At 53.2% G+C, this 13,021-nt stretch overlaps 5 protein-coding genes across 5 annotated transcripts; 2 read left to right on the top strand and 3 right to left on the bottom strand.

Annotated features, from left to right (window-relative positions):
• Positions 1-15: 15 nt before the first annotated feature.
• Positions 16-915, bottom strand: IAQ61_007209 (uncharacterized protein; the record flags this gene model as incomplete). The annotated part of the gene is made up of 2 exons (XM_066097485.1): positions 16-287; positions 489-915. The coding sequence occupies 2 exons, from the start codon at positions 913-915 to the stop codon at positions 16-18; spliced, it is 699 nt and encodes a 232-aa protein (XP_065952527.1).
• Positions 916-1,011: 96 nt separating this feature from the next.
• IAQ61_007208 (uncharacterized protein) lies at positions 1,012-2,493 on the bottom strand (the record flags this gene model as incomplete). The annotated part of the gene is made up of 1 exon (XM_003840801.1): positions 1,012-2,493. One exon carries the CDS (start codon positions 2,491-2,493, stop codon positions 1,012-1,014), a length of 1,482 nt encoding a protein of 493 aa, XP_003840849.1.
• A 912-nt stretch (positions 2,494-3,405) lies between these two features.
• IAQ61_007207 (uncharacterized protein) lies at positions 3,406-4,434 on the top strand (the record flags this gene model as incomplete). Its single annotated transcript, XM_066097484.1, has 4 exons — positions 3,406-3,474; positions 3,528-3,721; positions 3,770-3,873; positions 3,929-4,434. The coding sequence occupies 4 exons, from the start codon at positions 3,406-3,408 to the stop codon at positions 4,432-4,434; spliced, it is 873 nt and encodes a 290-aa protein (XP_065952526.1).
• Positions 4,435-4,892: 458 nt separating this feature from the next.
• Positions 4,893-6,140, top strand: IAQ61_007206 (uncharacterized protein; the record flags this gene model as incomplete). The annotated part of the gene is made up of 1 exon (XM_003840803.2): positions 4,893-6,140. One exon carries the CDS (start codon positions 4,893-4,895, stop codon positions 6,138-6,140), a length of 1,248 nt encoding a protein of 415 aa, XP_003840851.2.
• Positions 6,141-7,127: 987 nt separating this feature from the next.
• On the bottom strand, positions 7,128-12,094 carry IAQ61_007205 (uncharacterized protein). The gene is made up of 2 exons (XM_003840804.2): positions 10,594-12,094; positions 7,128-10,543 (listed from the first exon to the last, which is right to left on the bottom strand). Exons 1-2 carry the CDS (start codon positions 10,827-10,829, stop codon positions 7,399-7,401), a joined length of 3,381 nt encoding a protein of 1,126 aa, XP_003840852.1. The 5' UTR covers positions 10,830-12,094; the 3' UTR covers positions 7,128-7,398.
• Positions 12,095-13,021: the final 927 nt, after the last annotated feature.

Raw genomic sequence — 13,021 nt, 5'->3', positions numbered from 1 at the left:
CCTCCTAGGATTTTCCTATTCATCTTCTTCCATGGCCATCTTGCCCATCTTACTACTCGAATAATCCAATAATAATAAAAAGAAGATACAAGGCAATGCAATGCAATACCATCCTTCAGCACGAACATAAACACAGACAGCTGGTAGTATAGTTGGGACCGGGGATCTGCAGGACGAGGTAGGCGTAGTTGTGGATGTGGAGGAGAGTGGTGGGGAAAGGGTGGGAGAGGAAGAAAAGGGTGGACTGTAGTATGCGTTTTCTAGTCTTGTTTTGTAGTCTGGAATGGCTGGAGGAGGAGGAGGAGGAGGAGGAGGAGGAGTAATAGTACCCACGATCCCACACCCCCAACCTCCAAACATTCATCTCTCATGTCCCCTCCCCTCCCTCACAATTACGCGCCCAAATCCGAGCCCTCTCCCCCCGCAACGCAAGACCTCCAAGCTCGACAAAACTTATCCAGACTCTTCATACCGTATACACACAGTACCCCCACGTGGCAATGTGGTTTCCCATCTCCTTGTCTGTGCTGCAGCATGCATGATTTTGCTTCTCGCACTCGCGTACACGGGAGAGCTTGGGGGGGTTTTTTTTTGTGGGGTGGGGGTGGCAGTTCCGTTTGGTATGGGTGTGGTGGACTCGGGGCCCTGACTGTGGTGTACGAGGTACTGTACGTGAGATGAGTGTGGCTGTGCAGGCTGGGTTGAGCGGTTTCGTTGTCGTACACCGTAGCTGGGCGTTGGAGGTTTGGTTTGGTGGGACGGTATGGATTGCTGTGATGTGGTGAGGAGGGATGTCGAGGTTTGAGTGCGTGGGGCTGAGTATGGCGTTGTGGGCTGGCTCAAGCGGTAGTAGTGGCAGGGTTTGTTGTGTGAGGGTTTTGGGGTTGGGGGACCCGTCCCGTCTTTGATGCACATTGTAGGTGTGTTACTGCGAGCTGCAGCCCAGGATTGTCAAAGGCAGTTTGGGATATGGGGTCATGGTGGTTGCGAATAGTTTCTTTGACGCTGCAATCATGCCCATCGAGCGCCGTCTGCATACGGTGGCGGAGGCAAAGGTGGCTGGGATCGTGGGTTTACCGGTGGGATTGCAGAGTTAGCTGCCATTCCATATGCGGGAAGAAAATCCGCCGTATGCTGTGTCGCGGCCCCGTTTGGTGCTCTTCTCGATGTTGCAGAGACACCTGGCTCCTGGCCCGCCAACGGATCCACCTCTTCGTACGCTGGTCCTGGCGTGACGGGTAAGCCGCCCAAATCGCTGTCGGGCACCGTCCAACCCGTGACAATCTGGACGTTTTGGAGACATGCAAAGCCAGAGAAGTCTCGGTCTGCACACTCGCCCCAGATTTCGACTTTGATTTCATATTCCATGGCCATGCCGTAGCTGGTGAAGCTGGGGAGCAGTTTATCGCTTGAAAGTCGAATGGGTTCGATGTCGAGGAGATTTAAGCCGTCGTGGAGTGTTTTGCCATCGGCCTTGTCAAGCTTCTTGTCGAGGAGCGTGGTGACGTCTCTTGTGACATCGACAATGCCCTTGGATAACTTCTTGGCAGCATGCGGAGGAGGGAGGAAGGCATGGAATGCAGAGTGTAATTGCACGCGTACACGTCTTAGATGTATTATCGGTGGTTCCGGCAGTGAATCGGAGCGTTCTAGGTGTTGCACAGTCACGATGACGGGGACCAGGTCACCGATGACGAGAATGCGGGCTGCTGTGGCAAACAGGTTGAAACGGACAAAGGGTATCTCGGCGTAGCTTTCTATACCAAAAAACAATTCTTTTTCTACCAACTTGTCCCTGAGTTTGCCAAGTTTGCTGCTTTCGCTGTACCCTGGGAGGAGTTTACGGGTGCGAATGATCTTGTAACGGCAACAGTGTTTAGGTAGCGTGAGGCCAAAGTTGAGGTCTGGTTCGAGGAGTGCAAGGTCGTATTCTGGTGCTGGTGGAATGAAGAAAAGATCTTGTCGAACTCTGAGGGTGTTGTCTACTCGTGCTTCGAGAATGTACATGACCGTTGGTGCTAGAATGCCACTGACTGCTGGGCTCACTGGGGAACAGCTGGGTGGTAGAAGAAATCCTGGAGAGTGCTGGAAGCGTGGGTGGTTGTAATCATCCTTTGGGTACCACCAAGCTCGCTCTGAGGGTGGGGGCAGCGTGACATTGTGCGGAAATGTAAAGGCGAAAGGCAACTCCACCTTCCCATCGCTGGCCGTGCCTTGCCTTAGTATATCAAAGTTCTCTCCCGCACCCGTTGAGACGAAGAGACTTGTGGACAATTCAAAGAATTTTGCCTTTAACGGTACAGCCTCTTTGTCGTACAGGACCGAGAAGCCTTTGAAGACAATGCTAACGTTCCGAGGTCGGGCGGTTGGATCTACGCGAACGACGCCTTCGACTCGATCTCCAGATGTGTAGTGGTTCTGTGGATTTAGTAATTGTATGTACAAAGGATTGTGTTTGAGGTTTGCGAAGGTGGATGGACCTTCGAGAGACATGGTGACTGGATGTAGTATTGGGAGGAGGTGGTGTGAGCGAAAGCGGCAGGCCGTAGTATTGTTTTATCTGACGTCTACGGACGGTATAGAGATGACAGCAAAGAGGAGCAGTAACCGTGAGTCCTGCAAGCCTCCAAGACTACTATGAAGGCTGGTGTTCCGAGGAAATTCTGGGATGCGATGTCGGTTCGCCTTATGTTGGAGCTGGGCACGCGTGTCCTGGTGGGTGCGGAGAACTTGCCGCTTGGTGCCGACTGAAGACTGGGTTGAGATGACTACGCATTTACAGTAACGTCAAAACTTCAAATTCCCCTCAGTCGATCCAAAATGGAAATGTTCCCAGATCCGGGGACAGCTGTCCGGGGGTGTCGATTCACCAGTCGACTACCGGTAAGTCACACGTACCGGAGGTTCCATTGGTCTCTCACGCACTTGGGCCTTGTGCACAAAGCACATGGGCTGTCTGCCCATTGATCACAGCCAAGCGTACTGCTTACGCTGTGTGCTTGCTTGCACTACCGGTACTGCGGTGCGTGCCAGAAGCGCAGTTCAAGTCTAGGTAGACAACAGCGCAGACAAAGCATGTGGTTCGTCCACTAATGGATATGGCAATGTTGCGCCACTGCACTGTCACACAATTGCTGCAAGACGTCGACCCCGTGGTTGTAGGTAAGCTTTGGGGGGGTAGTCGAACCACAGGCTGTATACTGTACCTACATAGATAGAGTAGTATATATATATGGGAGGATGTTTATTGGTGGTGGGTGGGTGGGTGGAGAGCACCAGGGTGGTGAAGTCGTCATGGATATTACCGCTCTGGTACCTTGGACCGCCAAATGCACGACCCGCGAACTTTTGACGACTGCTGAGAAGACTGCGTTAACAACACAATCAAGTCAACCACCCACACCAATGGCGTCCAACTACACCTGCACAGCTTGCTCTAGGGCATTGGCCAGATCTTCCTCTCTTGTTCTCCAGGTAATTGATGGATCCAAGCGATCTCAGGCCTTCCTATCATTGACTCCTTCAAGCGTTCACACAAAACTTCCTTGCGCCGCGCACAGCGAACTTTCTCCACCGCCACACCCAGCCTCTATCATGCGTCACAGACACTGTCGGCAGATGTCAGACCCGAAGCGGTCAAGAAGCCGCAGCCTGCAACCAAGGGCGGCATGAATAGCCTGGCTCAGAAGCTGCGTGCAAAGGCGCCGTTACTGACAGAGACGTATGTCGCATACGGTGCAACGCGCGATCTGATCAAAGAGTGCACCAGGCCAGGCGAATACAAAATACCACAAGCCCTTGTCAAAAACGGAGAGATACCTGTAGACGAGAATGGCACGCACATAGGAGAGGCAGAAGGCTGGTGGTACGACAGTATGTGCACACCTCTCCATGGCCTCCACACACATGTCTTCTGACAATATAGCAGCACTCGGTCTGAAACCAACCTTTTCAAATTGGTCACAGATCACCTTCCTCCACATGTACATGTTCCAGGTTCGCTTTCGCATGTTCCCACAATCGCATGCGTCGGTGTGGATCCAGCATCTTACCAACCAAGCGTTTTACGCCGCTGAAGATCGCCTCGTAGTCTGGCACAAGTTCAATGCCAACTCACTCCGTCAAAAGCAGTTGAAAGACATGTTTTCCCAATGGCGCGCGGTGCTGTTGGCGTATGATGAAGGTCTCGTCAAGGGAGATGCGGTGCTCGCAGCAGCCATCTGGCGGAATCTGCTAGCTGCTAGGGAGGATGTCGATTTCGAGAAGCTTGCCCAAATTGTTGGCTATATGAGGAGAGAGATCCAGAGACTGGACAAGGCAACAGATGACGAGGTAGCAGTCGGAACTTGGAAGTTTCAAGGAGATCCGGGAGATGAGGCCAGCACAGTCAAGCAACCGAGCAAGCTTATGACGAGTACGAGCGTCAAGGCATAGCGGAACGAGACGATGAGTAGACTTGTATTATCTAGAGATGACTGCTACGATAATGTATTATGTACTATACTAGAAGGTATGACGATTGATATCTATCGAAATCATCCATCTTGAGCCTGATGATTCTGCAAATCATTTAAATCACAACAGGAGAACGAGAAATCACTGGCTGTTGTAAGATTCATAGAACTCATGTTTTCGAGTAACCTCGTCAATGCGCAATTGGACCCTGATCTTGGCGCGTGTACCATGAGCTCACAACCACGGTACTGTACTGGGTGATATCACAACTTTCTGCCTGGCACGAAGAAAGCATCCTTCACTCTTCATACTTTACCCACACAACTTCCGTCTTCAGGCCAACGCACAATAATTTCTCGCCTCGATCGCACGTCGGCGACGAGTACCTGGCCGCCTTCAGCATGCCGTCCGCCATGCCTAGCCACGCGCCGCCGCAGATGCCAGGATACATGCTCACGAACCACGACGCGCATCCTTTGAAAGAACAGGTTGCAAATATTCTTGAACGTGACAACCTGCGCTTTCCAGGCGCGCAACCCGTATCATTTGCGCGCGAACACATTCAAGAGCTCCAACGGCAGGAATACTTCATGTGTGAGAAGACGGATGGCTTGCGCTGCCTACTGTTCCTACACTGGCAGGACACAGGCGCGGGATTCGAGCCAGTTACGTTTCTGTTTGATCGCAAAAATAATTACTATCAAATCCAACCTCCATTTCGGATACCATACTACAAGGAACCCGAGAATCCAGAGCCATTCCTCTTCGGAACCATTTTAGACGGAGAACTAGTTAACGATCACTACCCTGGGGAGCCAACGCCGCGACTCAACTACTACGTATTCGACTGTCTTGCTGTAGATAGTGAGAACGTGACGGGCAAGCCGCTCGACAAGCGCTTGGGTCGCCTCCAGGAATGGGTCCTCAAGCCCTACAACGCCTATCTCACCCGCCAGTTCGGGCCAGCGATAACCCCCAATGACCTCAAGCCCTTTGCCCTCAAACCAAAAAAGACCTACTCGGCCTACTCTCTCCAAGAAATGTTCAACAAGGTGCTCCCCAACCTCAAACACGGCAACGACGGCCTCATCTTCACGTGTAAAAACACACGCTACGAATTCGGCACAGACCGCCATATTCTCAAGTGGAAGCCCCCCCACGAAAACACAATCGACTTCAAACTGCGGCTCGGCGACTTCCCCTTGATTGACCCGCAAGACGGCGAAGATGGCCTGATACCAGATTACGACGCCATGCCGGCCCCGATCCAACTCCTTGTCTCCCACGGCCAAGACAAATACCAACCCTTCGCCACCCTCGCCCTCACGCCCGCCGAATGGAATACGCTCAAGAGCCTAAACCAGCGCCTGGACGGGCGCATCATAGAATGCTACCGCCACCCCTCAGGCCAGTGGAAATACAAGGCCGAACACAACGGCCACCCCCGCTGGCGCGACGACAAGAAAGACGCAAACCACATCTCCACCGTCAACAGCGTGCTCGCTAGCATCGAAAACCCAGTCACCGAACTCGACCTCCTCGCCAACGAAGAGAATATCAAGCGTGAGATATACAAGCTCCAGGGCAGAGCAGAGCAATATCGCCCCCCGTTGGATAGCGCGGGTGATCTCAGGGAGGCCAAGAAGAGAAAGTTGAGCCCGTCCGAGGCGAATGGGTCTCATTAGGTGTGCGGGGGTGGTAACGGCGGCCTGTTTGGGTGGCACCTGATAGTCTGCTTGCTCGTACCCTGCAGAAGGAAATGCCAGTGCGGAGGTATGGGAAAAGACCAGCATGAAGCGTCCTGTCTTAAGCCCACGCCGCAAACTGCATGTGAATCCTGTGCCATGAAGAACGCACGCCTTGCGTCGCCGTCCAAGCGCGTTTGCTGGTCCAAAAAAGCCTACATGCGACATTTTGCAAGGCGGTGGACGTTACCCTCACCGCGTTTCTCCTATTTTGTGCAGCGATTACATTGGAACGAAAGTGATAAAGGGGGAGGAGTGGAGAGGGAGGAGTAAGGAGTGGAAAAACAAGACAGGACAACGATACCCACGCAAAAAATCTGAAAGTATTCTTCTCACCTCAGTCTTGGATAGACATAGCTGGCTTGACTTTTGGAACGAATAAACGAACGAATGAAGAGATGTATGGATATATTGATTCTCCTACTTCTACTCCCACTAATAACCAGCTCATCTTTCTATTCAACAATCAATTGCCAAAATTTGCTTTTGGAGAAGAAAAATCAAAATCAAACTCAAACTCAAAATCTCACACTGAATACAAGCACGAATGTAACCGTAACCATGAATGCAGACAGAGAGACTAAGACTCACAGAAGCAGGGAGGAAGGGACTTCCAACCCACCCTATCAAGTAACAGCGTAAACATACTCGATAACTCCCCTAGTACTGAGTGCTGCACAATACAAATCCAAGAATACCCAAAAAAAAAGACCTAAAAGGCGAAGCCGCGCGCGCATTGAAAAAAAAAACACAATAGCTTTGTGCAAACAAACCGCGCAATCATCTTCCATGTCTGTGAAAAGTCTGGTATACCAGTAAACTCTTTGGTCGGATGGCGCATAAGGAAACTAGATGCGAGAGACATGCGAGACGGCACCATATGCAGCACAACAGCAGCAGCAAGAGACAAGACAAGGTGAAGAACATACAGAGAGAGAGAGAGTCGTATACATCCCGCTAAACTACCCGCTCACTAGCTGAAACGTCATACCATACATGTCCCAAATCCGAACCCTGAAGTCATATACATGGAAAGAGAAAACGGGCATTGCTCCTTTTTCCCCAGTGGTAGAGCAATACCTCGCTTTTTTTTTGTTGATGCTTTCTTATTTCCCCAATCAAAAATTTCCAATATATCTCTAAAAACATAAATCACAAGAAACCATCAGTCCAGGCCATGCATTCATTCAACAAGACGTCAACGTCGAGTTGTACCGGCAGGAGACGCATTCCTGCTAAGTCTTCCGCGCCGCTGGTTGCCGCCAGCGGATGGCGGCTGCTGCTGCTGCTGCTGTTGTTGTGGCATATACATGTTGTAGGGTGGGTACATGCCGGCACCAATGCCTGGGGGCATGCCCGGTCCTGCAAGGTTGGCGGGCTGCATCATGGGCGAGCCGCTAAAGCCAGGAGCTGCAACCGGGGATGCGTTGCGATAGGCATCCATGCCGGGAGCGGCAGGAGGGAACCCATTCATTTGGGGGTAGGCGAACTGGCCTTGACGAGCCAGCAGCTGCTGGTATTGCATCTGTTGCTGGTTGTTCATGGCCGGCATGCCTTGCATGTACATGGGGTTTCCCATGGCGTATTGTTCGAAGCTGTTCGAATCCATGCTGGCCGTTCGCTGGAGCGCGATGGGGTCGTAGGCGGAGCCAGGTCCCTGGTAAAAGTTGGCTGGAGGCATGCCCGCACTGTCCTTTGAGGCAGGACGCGTGGCGGAGTGTTCGCGATGTCCAGGACCACCACGGGTGGAGAGGCCTACCTCGTCCATCAGACGCTTGTAGCCTTGTTGGGGCTGTGCCTTGATGCGAACAAGAACATTGCGCACGTTCTGAACAACATCTGGACGAATCTGTTCATCGAAGAAGGGAGTTGTGAGTACCTTGAAAATCAAGGTGGCACCACAGTTTTGATCAGCCAAGATGGCTTCGAGAATATGGTCATCTGGCGAGAAGAACAACGCTTGAAGAATGGTGTCACGAGCTTCCGGCTCGTTGCGTTGGTTGATAATCTTAAGGACGGTAAGATACGCAACCTTGTGAGTGCAGAGATGAACAATGTGTGGGACAAGACGAGGAGCAAGGACAGTGCGTCGTCTTGGGAATGTACAAGTGTCGAGGAACCACGTGAGCAGCAAGGCGCCGTTGGCGTTTGTGGCCAGCTGGACGCTGTGTAGAGCAATGGCAGCTGCGACCATGCGCTGCTGGTCTTTGGTTGCAAAATGGCTTTCCAAACAGGCTCGCATGGCACGGGCACCGAATCGTCCCTGAGCAAGGTCCCATAGTCGACCAAGCATGACCTCGAAGATGAAGTTGTTGTAGTTTTGATACTTCAGACAGCCCTGCATGACGTAGTTACCGAACTGGTCCAGGAACAGTGCCATGGCGTATTTCTGTACGGCATCCACGACCATCTTTTGCATCGTAGGGGTTTTGGAAACATCGATGATCTTCTGAGCAGCCCAGGTACCATTCTTGTGCACACCAATCTTGGCAAGATGAGGAGCGATCTCGCCCAACATTGCCTCCTTGGTGGGCTCCTCACAAAACTCAAACAACTTTTGAACAACAGTATTGCCCAAGTAGTCTGAAGCAAGCTCGGCGATCTCAGGAAGCATATTTCGAGCAATCTGCTCAATTTCTTCCTTTGAACAAGATCCATTGTCAATGCGTTTACGAATCTCGCGCAGACGAGGGGCATCGTGGGTGCGAGTGTGGCTGGGCTCCTCGACAGGAGGCACTTCGTCCACATAGTTGTTATTTTTGATTGCTTGGTCGACTTGAGCAGAGATTCGGGTTTGCTCCTCATCAGTAGCACCAAGTTCCTTGACAATCTGGATGATGTCGTCACGGATAGCTGTCAGCTCAGGAGTGGTCAAAGGCAGACTAGCCGTAGGAACAGCAGCTTTCGCGGTGCCCGCTGCACCAGCCCCGCCTTCTGCTGGAGCCTTGGCATGTGGGTCTGGACTTGGTGAAGGGAAAACACCGTTGTGACCCGGCGTAGCTGCTGCACTTGGGATCTTAGCGTACCCGATGCGGACCGGACCCGCACCCGGGAAGATTTCCTTGCCATTCAGTGTAGATTTGGCATTGACAGCGCTTTCAAGGGTCTCAAAGTTGACGAAACCGCAGTTCTTGTGGGTCAAGACGCGAGTCGACTCAATCGCTCCGTAATTGGCAAAGATCACATTGAGAGAAGACACGGTAGTCGACGAAGGAATGTTGCCCAGCCACAGGGATCGAGTCGGACCTTCCAATGTGCCATCATCGCCGAGGTTTGAACTAGGAAGGTGTAGCTTCTTGACTGCTTCGGTGAGATTGTATTCGGCGTCCTCGGTCAAGTCGCCAGTCGACATGCCGTTGTCGAAGCGTCCCATTGCGGGGAGATAGTTCCGCATCATTCCTCGAGAAGGAGCGTCCAGCACACCAGCAGTGCTCGCACGAGCTCGGGGACGGGCGTTTGAGGCAATGTTGGCAAATGCTTGTACTTCAAGGTTGTGCTGACGGACCGCCTCGTGAATGAGAAGAGCATTCGCTTCGGCAGGTGTGATTGTCCCACTGTAACCGCTGTATTGGTCATCTTCATCTTCGGCATACTTTTCCTTTGCGTTGACCGAGTAAGATCGGAATCGGCTACCACTGTTCACATTGAGATTGTTGGCATTCCGCTGGCTCTCGAGGAGTAGTTCAATATCAGAAGGCGCTAAAGTTGCTCTAGTGGGCTGAGGCGTGTCGACAAGGCCGAGATAGTCGAGAGTCTTCACATCAGTATCCGCGAGCGAGTCACGAGAGAAGGAAGACATGGGAGATCCAGGGCCATTCGATGGTTGGGATGCGATACTCTGAAGTGTGCTGCTACGGTCACGATTGCTACTCCAGCCTGATGAGAAAACGCCCTGGCCGAAGGGAGAAGAAGAGGGCGGCAGATAGCCGGGTCGTTGAGGCATGGAGCCAGCACGAAGGCGAGAGAGTAGTACCGATTTGGCTGCAGCGTTGGTAGAGCCAAGGGCGTTGAAGCTTGAAATATCGGTCGGAGTTCCAGAGCCAGATTTAAAGGGACTCGTTGAAGGGGTTGGGCGTGACGACTTGGGAAGCAGCGAGGAGGCTGACATGAGTCCTGGAGGGGCGGCGGTGGGAGAGAAACGCGAGGGAAGGGTGCCGGCACGGGCACGTCGACCTGACGTTTGCGCAGCAGACGAGGCCTCGGGCATAGGGCTGTTGAAGTCTGGGAAGCTGTCACCAACGGGAGACTCTGGGATTGTTTCGCGTAATGGGGTGGAATTCCCACTGGTCGGCGGACCCCACATTTGAGGGGTCAGCCCCTCCTGTGCTTGAATCTCGCGCGCACTATGAGCAAAGTTAGTCAACGTTGTGAGACATTCGAGGGGCCAACAAACCGCTTGGAGAATAAACGGCTGCCATAGTCGTGTGACGGAGAGCCGTTGCCTAGCCTTGCCCCCGCAGCCGTGTTCCCCAAAGGATTTGAGGTGTTCCCGGGGAAACGTAGGGAGCTGCTGTTGGGAGGCTCGACAGGAGACGTGTTGCCAGTCGAGGAGCCAGAGTGAGACGGCTGTGACAGCTGGGGAATATAATTGAGATTGATGTGCTGGTCGGTGCGGGTGGTTGGAGCCATTATGGATTACAGACCCGGTCTTCACGATGATAGTCTAATGCTGGAAGAATGTTTGATAACGACGCCGGAAATGAATGCCAGGGTCACGGCAGAAACGCAATTGGTACCGGCCAAAGGAACGATAGGCCTGGGTGATGCTTGTGAGTAAGAGCGGGCTCAGCTCAGCGCAAGCCTGTGTGATGTGTATAGGTAGCGGACTAAGAGACAGAGGCACCCGTGGATCCAGTCCGTGAGATGCGCGATCACTGGACTGCGCAGGATTCGCCTGTATGATGTCTTGGTTTTTGCCAGAGTTGAGCTCTCTCTCTTCTGGAGATGGCTCGGGGCTGTAAGGAAGCGAGCAAGACGCGCGTCACTGCAAGCTGAGGCTTTGAAGGATTCGGAGAATCTCAGCGAAGCCACACCGAGTTTGCGGGGTCGAAACTGCAGTTCACCTGCGACGATTGCTACCGCTAAAGAATGTCGAGGGACGAGGGGCGAGGGGCTATGCCTGCCTGCAATGCTAGATGAAGTCGTCGACGTGGGCTGGGGCGGCCGGTTGGGCTCGATTAGGGTACAGCAGGTGGGCGGAATAGACAGATCACCGGAGTGTCCTGGAGAACAGAAGTAGGCAATACGATTAGGCAAATGGACGGATTATACACCTATTCTCATAAGGGGAAAAGGCGATGCAGAGTGCAGCAGCTGCAACGGTCGAGGAGCGAGCTGTTGGAGCAGGCGTGAGAGGCGGCGGGTGGGGGGAAAGAGAGAGAGAGAGAGAGAGAGAGAGAGAGAGAGTGGGATGGTGGGTTGGTGGGTTGGTGGCACTGGGGAGAGAAAGGTAAATTGGCGAGGTGGAGGTCTTGGGAGGCCAGCCAACGCTAAGTAACGTGAGGAGCTTGATTCGGGACAACCTTGGTGCCGGGGGCGGGCACGCGTTACAGGTTACGAGCGACGAGCCACACGAGAGCAACGAAAGAACAAGCAAGAAACGGCGAGATGATCGAGCAGAGAGCGGCGAGCGAATAGAGGGAGAGAGAGAGGAGGGGAGGGGGGGGAAGGAAAGAAAGAAACCTTTTTGGCTGGAGGCGTGGTCAGCGCTGGTTATTTGTGTGTGTGTGTGTGTGTGTGTGTGTGTGTGTGTGGATGTGTGGGTGTCGTGCTCACACCGCAGCAAAAGACACGCTTTTCAACGCAAACTCAGGGGCTTGTTCTTGTTCTTCTGCCTTGTCCATGCGGCCAACTGCCCTGAATGGCTGCTCGCGGAAGTGCATCCTCGCCGTTTTTGAAACACAGAGGCGCGTCGAGATAGTCCGTCACTCCAAACTCTGACGTGGACACTTTGCAACAACGGCTTGCTGTGAGGCTGTGATTGGCGAGGCACGATGTGCTAACTTCGGGAGCACGCGCAGGTTGCCGTGCGGCACAGAGGGCCAGAACGAAGATGTGGCCCTGTGCTAGCAACAAAAGATGTGCCTGTCCTGTCCTGTCCTGTCCTGTCCTGTCCTGTCCAGGCCATCTCTCAACGCTCGCTCTCACGGCTCTCTGGGCCCTCAAGCTCCCCCTACTAGAGTACGGTATGGTTGAGAGTTCTGCACCTATAGCATCCTCCAACAGTGGGATAGGCAGTGATAGGTTAGGAAGAGTACCGGTGTCGCCGCGAGCATCCTACCGCTCAACCCTCAGTCTTCCTCACAGGGAGCTGGACGGGCATGGGCATCCCTTTCGCGCCCACCGCCATTGAAACAATTGCCCTTCTGGAAAAAGGGTTGCTAACGTCTCGAGTGAGATGGAGGCGTGCGCTATGTTTCAGGCCGTGAACCCCCAGCTCTCGCCCAGCCAAGCCTGTCCTCCGCTGTCTTGGCATCGGCCTTGCTCATTGGTCTCTCGCGTCACCTCACCTAATCTACAACATACAACCCGTCGTGACGAGCCCCCAACGCTGTTTGAAACAACACGTCCGCTGAGTTGCCCTCGCATCCTATCCCACAAGCTATAAACAGCACACTGTGCAGACAGTCCTCCTCCACGATCGAACACCCAGTACTTGTACAGCAGTCTAAAGCCGGACAACCCTTGGATCCACCGCCGTCGCCGCTTACCAATTCCCCATTCCGCGGCCCACCTGGAGTGCATGATGGCGGCCCCATAGAAGTTTTCTGGAAGCAGCAGTGACCAGCATACTCCCGCCTTGACAGTGTCAACCCCCCTCC

This window comes from Plenodomus lingam (assembly GCF_022343315.1).
Source record: "Plenodomus lingam strain CAN1 chromosome Unknown contig_27, whole genome shotgun sequence".
NCBI lineage: Eukaryota > Fungi > Ascomycota > Dothideomycetes > Pleosporales > Leptosphaeriaceae > Plenodomus > Plenodomus lingam.
This window is presented reverse-complemented; position numbering and strand designations above follow the sequence as displayed.